The 15,416-nt window shown below is 60.0% G+C and overlaps 1 protein-coding gene across 1 annotated transcript; it reads left to right on the top strand.

Moving 5' to 3' along the window:
• The first annotated feature begins 892 nt into the window (after positions 1 to 892).
• Positions 893 to 11,556, top strand: P4HB (prolyl 4-hydroxylase subunit beta). The gene is made up of 11 exons (XM_028112560.2): positions 893 to 1,091; positions 1,938 to 2,144; positions 3,918 to 4,051; positions 4,223 to 4,360; positions 8,399 to 8,503; positions 8,687 to 8,812; positions 8,966 to 9,166; positions 9,439 to 9,559; positions 9,668 to 9,849; positions 9,924 to 10,010; positions 10,643 to 11,556. The coding sequence occupies exons 1-11, from the start codon at positions 941 to 943 to the stop codon at positions 10,721 to 10,723; spliced, it is 1,533 nt and encodes a 510-aa protein (XP_027968361.1). The 5' UTR covers positions 893 to 940; the 3' UTR covers positions 10,724 to 11,556.
• Positions 11,557 to 15,416: the final 3,860 nt, after the last annotated feature.

Below are 15,416 nucleotides of genomic sequence, written 5' to 3' on the forward strand. Positions count from 1 at the left end.
GCGGCGGCACCTACAAGGCCCCGCGTCGCGCTCCGGAGCCTTCCACCGGCCGGACGCCGAGCAGCGCTCCGGGGCCGCGTCCCCGTTTCCGGATAAACAGGTGGAACGGCCAAACCTCCCCCTCTTCCTGCGCCCGCTCCGGGAGGGTTCCTCGCCCGCCTTCCAGCCCCAGCACGTTCGGCCCCGGTCATCCCCACGCCACCCGCGCGCCTCCTCGGCGCCCCGACCCGGCGTCGTGGTCGCCGCCGCCGCCGCCAGGCCCGCCCCGGCCCGCCGAGCCCGGAGCGCCGCCGTCCACGCCCCTAGCCAGGACCCTCGGCAGCGACCGCCCGAGCCTCACGCGCACCGGAAATTGCGTTACACCAACTTCCGGCTCGCGGAGCCGGGGGGCGGTGTCAGTTACGGACAAGCCGTCCAATCAGAATGCAACACGAGGGGTTTCAGAGGCGCAGGCGCAGCTCCGCCCCGCATCTGGGAACTCCGCCCCACTGCCACGTTCGACGAAGGATGGCGCGGGGATGCGCGCATCTCCTGGCCAATCAGGAGCCGCAGAGCCCGGGCCTCCAGAGGCAGCAGCCATTCCAGACCCGCGGAAGGTGTAGGAGAAAGCCACCAGTCACAAGTCGAGGAAGAGAAAGTTCTCCACCGGAAGCCAATGAGAAACCCGGGAAGAGTGCGAGCGCGAGCTCCTCGGCCAATCCCAGGCGAGGGCGAGGGCAGCCTCCACAGCGATTCCGAATCCGGGGTCGGGGGCCCAGTGCGGGTAGCCAATCCGAGCGCTTTGAAGGCGGGCCCCGAAGCCCGCCAGCCAATCGTGCGCGGGTGCGGGCGGGCGCGCGCGCGGCGGCGGTCGGGCTTATAGGGGCGGGGCGGCCGGCGCGCGCTCTCGTGGCCTCGCTGTCCCGGCGGCGCCAACCGAAGCGCCGCGCCCGCTGCCGACATGCTGCGCCGCGCTCTGCTCTGCCTGGCCCTGGCCGCGCTGCCGCGCGCGGGCGCCGCCGCCCCGGAGGAGGAGGACCACGTCCTGGTGCTCCACAAGGGCAACTTCGAGGAGGCGCTCGCGGCCCACAAGTACCTGCTGGTGGAGTTCTGTGAGTGCCGCCGCCCGGGCCGGGCCGCCGCGGGCCGGGGACGGGGGGCTGCGGGGCTGGGGGCTCCAGGGCTCGGGAGGCTCCTCCGCGGGGCCGAGGCAGCCCGCGCAGCTGCTGTCAGCGTCCCGCGGACGCCCCTCCTGCCCGAGCGGACCCTGGGGGTGGCCGCAGGCCCACGGCCAGCCCGTGCCTTCGTGCCCGACGTCCGCATGGCAGGGTCCCTCTGTCAGCCCGGGAGGACGGGGCGGACCCGGGCGAGCCCCGGCGGCAGGCCCCGGACTGCCCCCCGGGCCCCACCCCGGAGCGCCGCGCTCCTGCCCGCGCTGCCTTCCAGCGGCGTGTCGCCCAGCGCGCAGAAGCTTTGTTTGTGTTTGTAAGAGCGGACGCCCCGTCCGGGGCGGAGAGCTGGAGCCCGGGGCGGCTGCCGACCTTAGGCGAGGGGCAGCCCTGCTCCCGCTAAGCGCGAGGCTCGCACACGCTCGACGAGGTTTCGCCGTGTGTACCGGCGCTGCGGCGCTAGCCTCTTAGCCGCCCTGTGTTCCCAGAGGGCAGCCCCAGGGACACGACTGCCCTTGCTGCCTGCCGGTGATAGGAGGGGACCCCTCCTCGGAGCGTGCCCTGTGCGGGCTGTGAGAGCAACAGGGGTGTTGGCGTGGGTTTGTCGTTTGTGCCCTCTGTCCCGATATTGCCTAAGAGCATGGAGCTATCAGCTCAGCTGTGTGTTTTCACAGGGGGTTATCTTTGTGAGTAGATAAGATTTTTATGGAGGGAAGTATGGAGGAGGAGGCGAGGGAAGCCGTGGAACTTGGTCAGTGCCGCCTTTTAGCGCCCCGTTTTCTTTTTCAGATGCCCCTTGGTGTGGCCACTGCAAGGCTCTGGCCCCCGAGTATGCCAAAGCTGCTGGGAAACTGAAGGCAGAAGGTTCGGAGATCAGGCTGGCAAAGGTCGATGCCACGGAAGAGTCTGATCTGGCCCAGCAGTATGGTGTCCGTGGCTACCCTACGATCAAGTTCTTCAAGAACGGAGACACAGCTGCTCCCAGGGAGTACACAGGTGTGACTGCCACGCCGCCCGTAACTGCCTGCAGGCCGTGGAACATACTGAGGGGCGGGGACGGGCACCCGTTCTCAGTCCAGTGCAGCCTCTCAGGCTCTCCTGAGGAGTGTTCTCCCATCCCTGCAGAATCTCGTGGGTGGAGAGGGACAGCCGTCAGGGGTGGATAGCAAGCTGAGGCTTGTCCTAAGGTTGACCAGTGAGGAGAGGAAGGCTGGGGCCCTTGGGACCACACGGAGCAACAAGTGTCGTGACAGCTAACTCAGGTGTGCCAGCCGCCAAGCCGAGTGCTGCCAAGTGACAGGCTGGCATCACTCACCTGTATGGCGGAGCTCTGTGCGGCAGGAGCTCTTGTGGCCGGCCACATCTGGGGCTGCCTCCTGCGGGCTGGGCCCCTCTGTGGCCTGGTAGGTCCTGACGAGAGGAGAGACTTTTGTCTATAGAACCGGTTCTGTGGCTCTCCTGTCAGAATGCTCTGGAGCAGCCTAGTTAATCCTGACGCCAGTGACTCTGGTCTCCTTCCCAGGCTGCTGTTTTATTGTTCCCACGTTCACTTGTGTTCACTTTTGGAACAGGAAGCTCACAGTTCCCATGATCCCATCGCTGACACGTAGCTTTGGCGAATGAGACAGCTACTCTCTTAATTCCACCTGTAACTGTTGACTCAGCTCTGAGCTGCCACTTAGGAGAATCCTTTTTTTTTTTTTTTTTTTTTTTAAGATTTTTTATTTGCTTGACAGAGACACAGTGAGAGAGGGAACACAAGCAGGGGGAGTGGGAGAGGGAGAAGCAGGCTTCCCACCGAGCAGGGAGCCCGATGGGGGGCTCGATCCCAGGACCCTGGGATCATGACCCGAGCCGAAGGCAGATGCTAAACGACTGAGACACCCAGGCGCCCCAAATTTTCTTTTTTTTTTTAAGATTTTATTTATTTATTTGACAGAGAGAGATGCAGCGAGAGCGGGAACACAAGCAGGGGGAGTGGGAGAGGGAGAAGCAGGCTTCCCGCAGAGCAGGGAGCCCGATGCGGGGCTCGATCCCAGGACCCTGGGACCGTGACCTGAGCCAAAGGCAGACACTTAACGACTGAGCCACCCAGGCGCCCCTAGGAGAATCCTTTTAAGTGTGAGCTTCCGCAACTTTCTCGTGTTGGACCAGGTAGCCAAACTGAGGGGGAAAAGTGATTGGCCTCAGTTGCAGGAGGAGCAGACTTCTAGCTTTTCATTTGTCTGCCCTGGGTGGTACACAGGCGCATGATCGCTCTCGTCTGCTAGTCTGGGAGGCTTGTGCGGTAGGCCACCCCACAGACAGGGACACCTGAGTGGCCTGGATGCCCAAGGCCAGCTGGAGCTCAGCCTGTTTTCACAGGGAAAGCTGGTGTTTAGCTGGCTTACTAACCAGCCTTTTTTTTTTTCCTTTTTTTAAAAATTCCATTATATCTTTAATTAAGACGAGTGAGGCCACTGGGGGAAAGTGTGTGTGTGTGTGTGTGTGTGTTTAATGAGTTTAAGTTCAGAGAAATTCATAAAATGCAGAGGGACCGGAGAAAGAAAATGAATTGTCACACTATTGCCCAGAGGTAGCCACTGCCTTTCCCTTGCTCCAAACCCCATCAAAGCTTCTCAGGTGCACAGAACAGGCTTTTTAGCCCTAGGATTTGCACAGGTGTGTGGAAAGAGAAGCGCCTGCTCTGGTTTTGGCAGAGAGCTCAGAGGAGAATGGCGGGGAGGGTGGGCCCTGGTTTTCAGTGGAACCGCATGTGTTTGGGCACAGCCGGCAGAGAGGCCGAGGACATCGTGAACTGGCTGAAGAAGCGCACAGGCCCTGCTGCCACCACGCTGCCCGACGGGGCCGCTGCAGAGGCCTTGCTGGAGTCCAGTGAGGTGACCGTCATTGGCTTCTTCAAGGTAGAGGCTTTGGAATTTCATCTCGGGGCCTCCCCCCTCTCCCTCCCCATCCGCCCGTTGTGGGAGGAGTATTCCCTGTGGCCTGGGCACTGCGGTCTGTCCTGCTGCTGACCCCGGCAGGGATCCTCGGTGTCAGGGTGCATGGCCGCCTCTGCTGCTTCTCCTCTGTAGGACGTGGAGTCGGACTTTGCCAAGCAGTTCTTGCTGGCAGCAGAGGCCATCGATGACATACCTTTTGGGATCACATCCAACAGTGATGTGTTCTCCAAATACCAGCTCGACAAGGATGGGGTTGTACTCTTCAAGAAGGTGAGTGGCCCTCCCGCGGCCCCACCCCGGGTGGTGAGCTGCTGGTGGCGGGGGGATTCTTTCCTTATTGCTCCCAGAGCTTGAGGACCTTGCCCAGGCAGCGCTGGGCCGCCAGCTAGACTTATCAAGGGCCCGTTTTGCAACATCAGACCATAGGAGGCACTTAGACAACGGCCTTCAGACTTTGCGCTGTGGGCTCTTTGTTCTGGGTCGTGTGGCAGCTCCAGGGCCGTGTTTTAAGCACAGCCGCTTTGCAGGGTTAGCTCTTTTCAAAGAAACTGGTAAAACATATATAGCAAACTGTGCTATCTTAACTGGTTTTGAGCATAGGATTGTAAGTCCATGGTGTTAGTTACGTGGACACCGCTGTGTGAAGTGCACTCCTGTTTCCACGAGCTTTTTGCTCACCAGAAATGGACTCGGGAGTGTTGGCTCTTGGGAGAGCGTTCCCAGCGCTGGCCCAGCCCGACCTCCACACTGGGGGGGTCCTGGGCCACGTGCCTTTCGGTTGCCTGCGTGCCTGCACACGTGGCCTGGCTCACGTGTGCAGCATTACCATGGGGTCGCAGGAGTCTCTTGGTTTTTGTTAGCCACTAGACAGCCAGGTGGGCTGGCTGAACCCCCGTGATTTCGGAGTACAGCTGTCCTGCATTGGCCGGTAGCGTGTCCACGCTGTTCTGATGGCACAGGCGGTAGAAAGGGAGAACGAGCTGAGAGAGCGAGGACAGAGGCACGTCCTCGGGGGTGGATATGGGCCCTCTGAGTCCTGGTTAGTTCCCGTGGTAGAGGAGGGCAGATTTAAAGCTCTAGCAAAGCAATACAGCGTGTGGTCAGAAGGGCCGGGTCCTGGGCTGGGGCCACCGCATGTGTGCGCCCCGTGTGGGGGCAGCCGGGCCGCGGTCAACTCTGCTAACTCTCGCCTCTGACACCTTGCCAGGCACCGGCGGGAGGGGCGAGGGTGTCTCAGCCGCATGCCGAAGGACCGCGGACACCCAGGCTCGGGTGGCTTTCTTCCAGTGCCCTCGCCATCCCACTGTGTCTGCGGTCCGTCCTTTCTCAGAAGAACTCCAGACGGGGTCTGCTTTCTCCAAGGGAGCAGCGTGGTTAGATTAGCCAGTAGTCGTCGCTCGGGGGCTCAGGAAATCCCAGTTACATGTGTGCTTGGGGGGGCCCGTGGGAGGCCCTGGGGGTGGTGAGAGTCCTGGGTCCTGAGGTTGAGGCTGACAGAGAAAGGGGTTTCTCTGAGGCCACTGAGACCCATACGGCTTCCTGCGTCCGCACAGTGCTCCCCTATCACCCCGAAGACCCAGAGCACCAGTTTTCATGGAGGACCCTTGGTCCTCACATGTCCCTGAAGGTCTGCGGAGGCTCCACAGGCAGGAGCGCAGCAGGCGGGCTGACCGCCGTGTACTTCCTTCCTGTGGTCCATGCTTGCCGGGCACAGCTGACCCCCTTGGGTCTGATGCCGGTTGGGGGGCAGTCTTGAGCAGAAGCCCGGCAGAGCCTGGGGACTTGGTGCTGTGCAGGTGAGTTGTGGCTACAGCTGCGGTCCCGCGGGCCGCACCGCGGCCGAGAGGGGAGAGGCTCAGGTCCAGCTCCCGAGTTCGTGCCGTGCTGCCTCCCGTCTTCCCACCACCATCCGGTTTGTTTTCCCCAATCTTTGCTTGTCCCCCTTCGTCCAGGCTGTTCAGCCTAGTTCCTCAGAGTGCGCTGGGTCTTCCTGTCTGCCCAGGGCCGTTAGGGGCGGCCTCGCTGAGCTGGGCGCCTCCCCAGCAGGACAGGGCAGGTGGGCTCCCAGGAGTGGCCAGTTGCCACTTACTGGAAGGATGGAGTCTTGGGTTGTGGGTCACTGCCGGTGGACCTTTGGTTTGAGAGCTACTTTCTGTCTTTGTCATGGTGTTTGCGTTTTCTTTTTTATTCTCTGAAGCTGGAGAGTTAGGAGTGGCTGTGGGGCTAGCCCTCTCCTCCACTGCCTGCAGCGTCGAACCTTTTGGGGACGTTTGTCGGTGGAGCCTGAGGGAGCCAGCCTCTGCTGCTGTCCCTAGCTGAGTGAGGGCGGGCTGGCTGCTTTTCCCCAAAGTAGACGTGAACATGGTGGGATGTGGCACCGTCACTGAGAAGATTGTGTCTCGAGACAGATGGCATGCGGCAGGGCTGTTCTTTGGGCCTCGGCGTGAAATTGGGCAGACCACTCACAGCGTGTGGGTGGAGACACAGTTCTGGGGGAGCGGGGGGTACTGTGGCCTGTGCCTCTCATAGGGGCTCACAGCATGCCTGGGCAAGCACGCCTGGTGGAGCCGGGCCTCCTGGCCTTGGCCTCTCTGCCTCCATTCCCTCTCCTCTGCCCCAGGTTTGGGGAGGAGGAAGCAGGCTTCAGCTTCATCTGTGGGGGGGCTCCCAGTGCCCAGCCTTCCATGTGGTCTGACTTAGCCACTGTCATGGTCAGGCTGAAGCTCAGGCTCTAACGGAACGATGGCAGGAGCAGGGAGTGACCACCTGCTCTTCTAGAAGTTCCTTGGGGGAAGCATAGAGGGAAATGACTGGGAAGAAAAGGAGAGTAGTTTCTCTCCCTGGGTCTGATATGACAGTTCAGAGGGAATGACAGAAGGTTCACCTGTACTCTCCCCTGGGCAGGCTCGAGCAGAGCATCAGCCTGTCTGCGTCTGGAGTGGTGTCTGCGCACCCCATCTAGAGCCAGGGCTGTGGCTTGGCTGCAGGGCCCCCCTTGGGCCTCTCTGGGCAACAACCGCAGCCTTCCAGCTTCGGGCCCCAGGACTCCTCAAACTCTTCATGTTATTGGGAATCCCAAAGAGCTTCTGTGGCCGCAGATTATTCCTATTGATTTTTATTGGGTCAGAAATCACAACTGAGAAATTTTTTTTTTCCAAACATTTTATTTATGGGGCGCCTGGTTGGCTCAGTCGGTTAAGCGACTGCCTTCGGTTCAGGTCATGATCCTGGAGTCCCGGGATCGAGTCCCGCATCGGGCTCCCTGCTCGGCGGGGAGTCTGCTTCTCCCTCTGACCCTCCCCTTCTCGTGCTGTCTGTCATTCTCTCTCTCTCACAATAAATAAAAATCCTTTTAAAATTTTATTTGAGAGCGGCAGAGGGAGAAGGAGAAGCAGGCTCCCCGCTGAGCAGGGACCCCAACGTGGGGCTCAATCCCAAGACCCCAGGATCGTGACCTGAGCCAAAGGCAGATGCTTAACTGACTGAGCCACCCAGGCGCCCCTAAGATTAATGTTTTAAACACCTTGTTCATCCAGAGGTGCCTGGCTGGCTCAGTCGGTGGAGGGAGTGACTCTTGACCTCAGGGTCGCGAGTTCCAGTCCCAGGCTGGGCGTGGAGGCAACTTAAACCTCGTTCATTCAAAATAACAGGGCGCCTGGGTGGGTCCGTTGTTAAGCGTCTGCCTTCAGCTCAGGTCATGATCTCTCGGTCCTGGGATCGAGCCCCGCATCGGGCTCCCTGCCCAGCGGGAAGCCTGCTTCTCCCTCTCCCACTCCCCCTGCTTGTGTTCCTACTCTCGCTGTGTCTCTATCAAATAAATAAAATCTTTAAAAAAATAACAGTTATCACAAGTTAACAGTCTTGTGAAAGTTGGTTTTTCCCAGATGATTGCAGCTGAGTGGTGAGTGTTTGGTTTCTGCCAGTCACTAACGTCTGCCTGGTGGAGGGATCCCTGGCTGACCTCCCTCTGTCAGGACATCCCTCATCACTCTGCTTCCATCCAAGGGCACAGCACGCTTGGGAGAGAGCGTGTTCTGAGTGTGAGCAGGAAATTGCAGCCGCTCTGAAAGGCCCCACACTCTCCTCTTGGTGTCACTGTTGCCTGTGGGGCCGGACAGATGCTCTCTGCAGCCCTCCTCTGGCTTTGTTTTGTGGACAGAGGCATGTGGCTTCCTCTCCCCATTGCTCTCAGAAGCCCGGACAGGAAGGTGGCCGTCAGACTGCCAAGCCGGGGCTGCCGGGGGAGGGGGGGAGCTGAGGGAGGCTTTGGGAGCACCAAGGTGCTCATGGCCCTCTCTGCGTCCACAGTTTGATGAAGGCCGCAACAACTTTGAGGGGGACGTCACCAAAGAGAAGCTGCTGGACTTCATCAAACACAACCAGCTGCCGCTGGTCATCGAGTTCACGGAGCAGGTGTGGCTCTCCTGTGGGTCCTGCACCCTGAGGGGGGGTGGCACGGGAGAGCCCCGAGGTCTCCGCTCCGGGACCCCCCACATACAGAACGTTGCATCGGTGGCCTTGTAGCTGTTGAGAGAATATCCTGTGTTCACGGCTCAGCTCATGGCTCACACCCAGTAATCTATGCTTATGACATAGACAGCCCCAAAGATCTTCGGAGGTGAAATCAAGACCCACATCCTGCTGTTCCTGCCCAAGAGCGTATCTGACTATGACAGTAAACTGAGCAACTTCAAGAAGGCCGCTGAGCGCTTCAAAGGGAAGGTGAGCAGCTCGCATGCCTGCCGCAGGCTGCAGGGCGGCCCAAGGGTCCCTCTGGCTCTCAGGACTGTCCCGGAGGGGACCTGGTGAAGTGGGGACCAGAAACTGCCTTCAGCCCTCAGCCTACCCTGCTTACCCTGCCTCTTCTCCCCCCAGATCCTGTTCATCTTTATCGACAGCGATCACACTGACAACCAGCGCATCCTAGAGTTCTTCGGCCTCAAGAAGGAGGAGTGCCCCGCTGTGCGCCTCATCACCCTAGAGGAGGAGATGACCAAGTACAAGCCGGAGTCGGACGAGCTGACAGCAGAGCGGATCGAGGAGTTCTGCCTCCGCTTCCTGGAGGGCAAGATCAAGGTGCGGGAGCCGCATCCTGGCGTGGGGCTGGGCCCTCGGTCCCAGGCTTCCTGCGGCCACAGGTGGAGGGTGTCTGCGCCTGAGTGGAGACCCCTGAGGATGGGGCCCCCTCTTGGTCCCCCTGCTTGGGGAGCACGGAGCAGCCCCGACCTCGCGGGCACGGCCCTCTCCCGAGGCTCCGTGAGCAGGTCTTGTCCTCTAAGGACAGCTGGGGGCCCCAAGGGCCAGCGGGGGCCCCGGGCATCCGTGACCCTGCCCTGCCTGCCCTCCAGCCCCACCTCATGAGCCAGGAGCTGCCTGAAGACTGGGACAAACAGCCCGTCAAGGTGTTGGTCGGGAAAAACTTCGAAGAAGTTGCCTTTGACGAGAAAAAGAATGTCTTTGTGGAATTCTGTGAGTGAAGCCCCTCCAGCTTCCCGGGTCTGGCCTATGAGGGCGTGTGCACTGGGGGCGGGCGGAAAGCGGCACTGGGCTCTGCGCCTCAACACGGCTCTCTTTCAGATGCCCCATGGTGTGGGCACTGCAAACAGCTGGCTCCCATTTGGGATAAGTTGGGAGAGACGTACAAGGACCATGAAAACATCGTCATCGCCAAGATGGACTCGACGGCTAACGAGGTGGAGGCTGTCAAAGTGCACAGCTTCCCCACGCTGAAGTTCTTCCCCGCGAGCACGGACAAGACGGTGCGCTGCCGGCTCTGGGGGGGGGGGTGCCGCCGCGCAGCTTCCTGCCTGACCCTCCCTCTCCCTCTCCACAGGTCATTGATTACAACGGGGAGCGGACGCTCGACGGTTTTAAGAAGTTTTTGGAGAGCGGTGGTCAGGACGGGGCCGGGGATGATGATGTGAGTGGGGGTCGGTGGGCGCCCTGGAGGGGCATGTGTACCTGGGCCGGGTAAAGCCGCTCTTCCTGAGGAACACTCCGGATGGAGGCCTTTAGAAGGGTCTTGAAATGTTGACGTTTGCTTGGGGCACTGTAGACTCGTCCCATAAGGCTCCCTGCTAGCCGGGACTCAGAAGCTCCTCCCCAGCCGCTTGGCTGAGGTGCCCCGCCATGCAGCAGCTTAGGCCTGTCCAGTCAGCCTTGGGCAGCCGGGGCGACGCAGTGGGTTGTCCAGGCCAGAGCGTCTGCTGGGGGTGGGGCAGGGGCTGCCCGGAAGCGGCAGCAGGCCTGCCGACGGAGTGTGCGCTGAAGCTGGCGGGGTGGACCAGCACGTGCTGCAGGGTCCTGGGGCTGTCGCTGGCCCCACAGACCCTGGAGGCTGGGGTCCTGGGCTCCCCTCCTACCCTGTGTTGTCTGCAGAAGCTCCCCTGCACGTCTGCTCTTCGAGACCAGGGTTAGCTGCTTCCATCCGAATGGCCGGCTGGGTCCTGCTGTGCAGGGTGTGGGTGACGGGGCTGGGCTGTGCCACTGGCCCGACCGTGCCCCTGCACGGCCCTTCCTGACGGGTTCCGTGTCCTCCCTCCCCCACCCCAGGATCTGGAAGATCTGGAAGAAGCAGAAGAGCCTGACCTGGAGGAGGAGGAAGATCAGAAAGCTGTAAGAGATGAGCTGTGACCTGGGCACCCCAGACACGACACCCCCGCGGGCGGCGTGCCCTGGCAGCGCGGCCTCCGAAAGCCCGGGGACCTGCACAGGCAGGAGGGAACACCGACCGGAAATGCAGGGAATTTTTCTGAAGCAACACTTCATCCTAACACGTGTAAATTTAGACCCATCTCTTCTGCTTTTCAATTTTTGGAAAGGGATTTCTCTCCAGGCCAGCTCACCTTGGTGGGCCGTTTTTTTTTTTTTTTTTTTAAATTGTGATGTACTTTTTCGTACATGATTTTGTCCAAAGCGCTCGTTAAAATGTCCTGGAATCTCATGCGGGTGAAGTCTCCTTCCTATTAGGTTTATACTATCACTTTAAAAAATTCCACTTGTGGGATTTTGAGACATTTTTGGACGTCAGGGTGTCTGTCCCACTGTGGCCGGGCCTCCCTGGAGACTCCTGTCCCCTGCGTGGGGAGGGGCCGGGCCAGGCTGGACGGCTCCCTCTCACCTCGTGCCGGTGTCGCCGTGACGGAGCGTGGCTCTCATGTTGTTGGCTTAAATGGAGACGCTGGGTCTCTGTCACGGGGGCCTTTTACGACTGCAGGGGGTGGTGGGTGCCGGCTGAGCCCAGGACAGACCTGGGCAGCTCCCCTGCCTCCCCAAGCCAGGCTCCCCGGTGCTCTGACTTCCAGTGCCACCTGAGGCCTGCGGCAGGCAGAACCAGAACCCTCCATTTCCAGGCTAGGAAACGGCCAAGGGTGCTTGAGCCGAACCACGTGTGGGCCGTTCTTCAGCCATTTCTACCACGATATTGGAATTGAACACATTGGCCAAATAAAGTTGAAATTTTACTACCTCTTGTTGTCGCTGCTGTATGAGCTCTCCAGGCCACAGGGAATGGGCTGGGGTCAGGCCTCTCCTCGTCGGCGCACCTTTCTTGGAGCACGGTGCTTCCACGGGAGCTACAAGCATGTCACAGGTCACCAAGCGCACACGGCCAGGCTGCTTCGGCTTTATAGGGATGGGTGTCCCGGTGCTGTCCTGGGGCATCTAGCGGCCACTACATGAGTGCTGCTCCACGTGGAGCCCACCCAGCCAGCGCCTTGTCTTCCTGCCACCACAGGGCCTGACGAGAAGTTGGCTGCGTGAGCTCAGAGATGGGTGAACTGATAGCATTGCTGCGCTTACCACCGAGCCTGCACAAATCAGGGTCCGTGTTAAATCACACAGGTTTTAAAACGTAATTTGATTTCTAGAACCTCAGCTTGCTTGTAGTTCACGCTGAGAAAAGAACAATTGGAATTGGTTTTCCTACAGACAGGAAGCCTAGCTGTCGGGCTGGGCAGACGGCACTTGTGAGCCTGACTTGGTGACTCCTGGGGGTCCTGGGGAGCTTGATGGCACCTGTCGGCCCCTCTCGAGAGCAGGACCGCACGGGGGCTGGCAGGACTCCCATGGTTGCCCGGCCATCGCCACCTGGGGCTTTGCATCTGTTGGTCTCTGAGCATGTCTACAGTGGCAGGTGGGACCGGAGGGCCACCTGCTGACACCCTGGCAGGGAATGGACGTGGACATACACAGTCCACCTTAGGTCAGGGACAGAGCACACAAAGCTAGGTTTCCAAGGAGCCCTGCCTGCCACTGCACGAGTCCCACCAAACCCTCCAGCCCCGACTTGCCCCCAGAATAGGAAGGACACATGCATTGCTCGATCCCCGGCCCCCCAGCTCTGATGCCCGTGAACGGGTCGGGGCTTCCCGGGGCCGGTGCGCAGCAGGAGACACGTGCCCGGAAGATGTGCTGTGAACGTGGTTCTCCCAATGTTCTCCGCCTACTCTCCCGGCCAGAGGCCCATGTGCCTGCCCTTGCCCTCCCTGCTGCCAGCAGCCCAGGTGAGCGGTCCACAGCCAGTGTGCCTGGAGGACCCAGCGTGAGCACCCTGGGCGGCGCCAGCCAGGCCTTCTGCCCCTCCTCCAGCTCAGCGGCCCTGGTCCTTGGGTGGCCTGTGCCGGCGCTGGCTTCCAGCTCGTCCACTCCAGGGTTCATGCGTGTGGTGCCGACACAATGAGACACGTCTCCAAGGAAAGGCGAGCTTGGGCACTTTAGCTTCTGTAGGAGGAGGGTGGCAGCCCTGCCCTCCAAAACGTGAGCTGTTCCCCCAGGGGGACACATGGACTCCCGCGGAGGAAACCAGCACAGAACAAGGCCATCAGAAGTCACAGCTGGGGTGGGAGGCTGAGCCCAATCCTGTGCCCCCTGCCCCAGCGATGGGTGTGAGTGACCCTGAGGACCCAGAGAGGGGGGGCCAGGCGCAGCTGCCCAGCACTGCTGTCATGTGTTCCGGGCGGGGCGGGGGGGGGGGGGAGGCAGTGAGTCACCCATACCTTCCCTCTTTCTCAGAGGCAGCTGATTAGCACATTCCAGGGCCTGGATCTGCTGGGAGGCTGTGGGGTGGAGTCCAAAACCTAGCAGGGCTGGTGGATTAGCAGGCAACTTTGCACGCTTAGGGTGGTCAGTTAAGGCTTAACAGCCCGGGACATCCCAAACCTCCCTGTCTTCCTCCCCCCGCCCCCTTCTCTCCTGCTCTCTCCAGGTGCTTAGAAGCTTCAGTCCCGGAAGTGCACCAGCCCCTGGAGGTCCTCCGGCCTCAAAGCCTGCTGGCAGGGAAGGGGCCTGCTTGGGGGCCTGCACCCATTCTCCAACAGGCCCTCCAGCTCCTGGCTTCTGCCGGACGCAAAGCCTGACCAGTTGTGTTCCTCGGACTCTTCAGAGTGAGCTTTTTGGATTCATTGTCTTACTTTGCTTTAGTCCTCTACAAGGCAGAAGCCCAACATTGTACAAGCCAGATCACTCCACGAGTCCATGTGTGCGTCAGGGACCAAACTGGATCAAAACAGGTTTGGTTCTACTGTGGTCGCATGAGAGATAGACTTTGCGAACAATCTCAGGTCAGATGCTCACCGCTGCTTCTGACGGAAGGTTTCCAAATGAGATGCCTCAGGTCATGCCCGTGGTTTAGAGGACAGTCCCATGTCCTCGCTAGAATAAAAAAACACATTAAGGGACGCCTGGGTGGCTCAGTTGGTTGAGCAACTGCCTTCGGCTCGGGTCATGATCCTGGAGTCCCGGGATCGAGTCCCACATCGGGTGCCCTGCTCAGCGGGGGGTCTGCTTCTCCCTCTGACCCTCCCCCCTCTCATGTGCTCTCTCTCTCTCATTCTCGCTCTCTCAAATAAATAAAATCTTAAAAAAAAAAAACCACATTAAGTACCTTTCAGGGGATCTGTTGTGACTGGGGGGCTCTGGGCACCCGTCCCTTCTCTGATCCAAATGGAAACGCCAAAACCACAAACCCCCAAGCTCTCAGCTCACCTTAGTTGGGTGGACCAAGGGGTGCATCATCGGGGTTGCCAACAGGCTGGCGCTTGGCCTGTCTCTAGCCCAAAGCCGGGTCACTCTCAGGAAGGGCTGCACCTTTGGCAGCCTCATCCAGGGTTCTGCGAGGGCAGACAGAAATTCCCATGACACCAGAATAGGCAATCTTCACATCAAAGGAAAGTTCTGTCTCCTGGAAACCAGCCGAAGCTACACTGACTCCGCCCAAGTGACCAGGAGTTAGGATCACCTGGCACCATCCTCTGAGCCCTGGAGTACAGGGACACTGGGCACCAGGCCTGTATGGGGGCCCTGGCAGGGCCTGGGCTGAGGGGGGGGGTTCCCGTGGGGCTGGACCGGCCAGCAGCGGGTGGGGGCTCTGAGGCAGGCTGGGGAACCCTTGTCAGGGCAGGGAGTCTGTCTTAGGCAGTGCCCTGTTTCTCCACAGCATTTGGCCCAAGGCTTTGCACCTAGAGGGTGTTAAATACATTTGTTGATTCAGTTTTGTTGGATCAAAACCAGCCTAGTGACGCAAGGCTGCTGGTAAGCAGGCTGCCTGCCCCTCCCAGTGCCCGTCAATCTGGGCTGTGTCCTCGTTCAGGACTTGGGTGACCACCCAGGGGGATCTCACCAATGTCACGGGTTGAGCTGCATCCCTCCAATATTCCTGTGTTGAGGTGTTAACCCCCAGAACCTCAGACGGTGATCCTATTTGGAAATACAGTGGTCACAGATGTGATCAGTCAGGATGAGGTCATGCTGGCATAAGGGGACCCTAATCCGATGACTGGTGTCCTTATAATAGGTGAAATTTGGACACATACATGCACACGGGGAGAAGATGATGTGGACGTGAAGGCCGAGATGGTGCGATGTGTCTACGAGCCAGAGAACACCAAGGACCACCACCAGAAGCCAGGACACGGGCCTGGAACAGATTCTCCCTGCGAAGGAACCAAGCTGCTGACACCGTGATCTTGGACTTGTGGCCTCTGGAACCACAAGAAAATAAAATTTGTTTAAGTCCCCAGTCTGGTACTTTGTAACACCAGCCCTAACACGTGCTGCAAGGGCTGTCCCCAACCCCACGGGCGTGCTCCTGGGTGTGTGCGCCCATGTCTCCTGCCGCTTCCCTCCACTGAAGCCGAAGCCGCTTCCAGACGGTGGCTACAGCAGGGAGACAGCGACTGCTGGCTCAGTCTGCTGGGCATCTCCGTAGCACCCCACCGGTTACACTCTTGCAGGCATCTGGGTCAGCAGAGCATGCCCCCACGGGATATGATGGCCCATCTGGGGAGCAGACTGGATGCTCTCTTAAGTGGGAGCACATGTGCCCTTG

The sequence above is a fragment of the Eumetopias jubatus genome, unplaced genomic scaffold, assembly GCF_037043125.1.
Source record: "Eumetopias jubatus isolate StellerSeaLion01/CBP00866 unplaced genomic scaffold, mEumJub1_p1.0 scaffold_10, whole genome shotgun sequence".
Taxonomy (NCBI): Eukaryota; Metazoa; Chordata; class Mammalia; order Carnivora; family Otariidae; genus Eumetopias; species Eumetopias jubatus.

Coding starts and splice junctions, on each gene's coding strand:
- P4HB (XM_028112560.2), top strand. CDS start 941: ATGCTGCGCCGCGCTCTGCTCTGCCTGGCCCTGGCCGCGCTGCCGCGC. Junction 4,361..8,398: donor GGGTTGTACTCTTCAAGAAG/GTGAGTGGCCCT, acceptor CTGCGTCCACAG/TTTGATGAAGGCCGCAACAA. Junction 9,167..9,438: donor TCCTGGAGGGCAAGATCAAG/GTGCGGGAGCCG, acceptor CCTGCCCTCCAG/CCCCACCTCATGAGCCAGGA.